Raw genomic sequence first — 1,506 nt, 5'->3', positions numbered from 1 at the left:
AAATGTCTTTTAACACAGTCTAACATGACTTTTTTTTTTTTTTTTTTACTTTGATTTTTTGTGAATTACCCGTCGTTTTTCCTTGCTGGTTTTTGAAAACTCCGCGCTTAGCGATCGCAGGCGGTTTTCTATTTGCAAATGCAGACATAGGTTAATCTATCCCAAGTTCTCATCTCAATCATTCGAAAAAATCGCATCTTTCACGAACTATGCGGGCTTGGAAATTCTGTTAAACTCAGCAAAGCGCATAAGCGGAAGACAGGAATGAGGAATTTCCAGGGAAACACTGATCGGAAGAATGAATTGAAGCAAACTGAAGCAAATTTGCTTATATATCATCAACAATGGGCACAACAAAAAGAAATAAACAAATGAATGAATACATCCTACACATTATATGCTTATACAGCCTACTAATTCCGTGTTTCTAATCGCGCAGCTACAATGGCTAATCCGCATCTATCTTCACACGAGCGTAGAACAAGTGGAAGTAGAAGGATCAAACAGAGCAGGAAGGAGATACTTCCTGCCATTAGCACCATGAGCATTGTAGCTCGCACCAGTAGTACGGTCCACCAACAAGTTTCCGGCGTACCCAGGGTAAGCTCCTTTTCCATAAACGCCGGGACAAGCAGAAGCAGCTTCCAGTGGTGCCTCGGCGGGACCCTGGAAGAAGCCATTTCCGAACGGGTTCGTGGCGGTGCCGGCCAAAAGGCTAGCCAGGTTGATCACCATTCCGTCAAGGCCAACGTCGTTGTTGGGAGCAACCAATGGCGGACTCTGGGGACCATAAATAGGCTGGTGGAAAGGCCAAGCGCACTGACCAGGGCACTGAGTCTCCGAGTTACCAACCCAGATGTAAGCAAACTTGTAGTTCTTGCCCTTCGCGTGTCCCACAGATGAGGATCCGTGAGTCCCACATCGGCTCATGCAGAAACCTTCCACGACGACATCAGCTGATGTCAAGACGACATTGATGGCGTTTTTCTGGTCACCCTTGGAGGCCAGTTCCACCAGCTGCTTGCTCGTGAGCGATTTTCCCAAGGAGTAGTTGTCGTCCAGAATCTGCTGGCCCAAGAGAGGGAAAGAGCAGAAGCCTTCTTGCTGGTGAGATGGTAGTATTTCTCGGTTGTTTTCCACCATGTGGCGACGGAGGGTTGGGAGGTTTGAGCAGGCGAAGAAGATGTCAACGAGGCAACGAAATCGGAGATTATGGCTTTCTGGGAAGGCTTGAATTGGCCATACCAGATGAGATTGATAGAGATTTTGCCAGAGAGAAGAGGGCCATTGTGGTAATGGAGCAGCTGGGAGGACTGATCCTGAGCCAGCTCACTCAGCCTCCTGGACGCGAGAGAGAGCTGAAGCACTGAGATCAACAGAAAGATTTTAAGGAAGCATTGAAAAGAAACAAGGGCAGCCATTTTGTTTTGTGAACAGAACCAAAGCAGAGGGTCGCCAATAGGCTTCTTTCTTTTTCCGGGGGCAGAGCTGTAGAAGATGCAAGAA

At 47.5% G+C, this 1,506-nt stretch overlaps 1 protein-coding gene across 1 annotated transcript; it reads right to left on the bottom strand.

Moving 5' to 3' along the window:
- Positions 1–360: 360 nt before the first annotated feature.
- Positions 361–1,506, bottom strand: LOC114716178 (protein EXORDIUM-like). The gene is given in 2 exon segments (XM_028901130.1): positions 361–1,079; positions 1,082–1,506. Coding segments are annotated over 2 exon segments (954 nt in total). The 5' UTR covers positions 1,422–1,506; the 3' UTR covers positions 361–465.

The sequence above is a fragment of the Neltuma alba genome, unplaced genomic scaffold (genome assembly GCF_004799145.2).
Source record: "Neltuma alba isolate B1F8T4 unplaced genomic scaffold, ASM479914v2 tig00002063_pilon, whole genome shotgun sequence".
Classification (NCBI taxonomy): Eukaryota; Viridiplantae; Streptophyta; class Magnoliopsida; order Fabales; family Fabaceae; genus Neltuma; species Neltuma alba.
The sequence above is the reverse complement of the archived record's forward strand: the minus strand, read 5'-3'. Positions and strand labels throughout refer to the sequence as shown.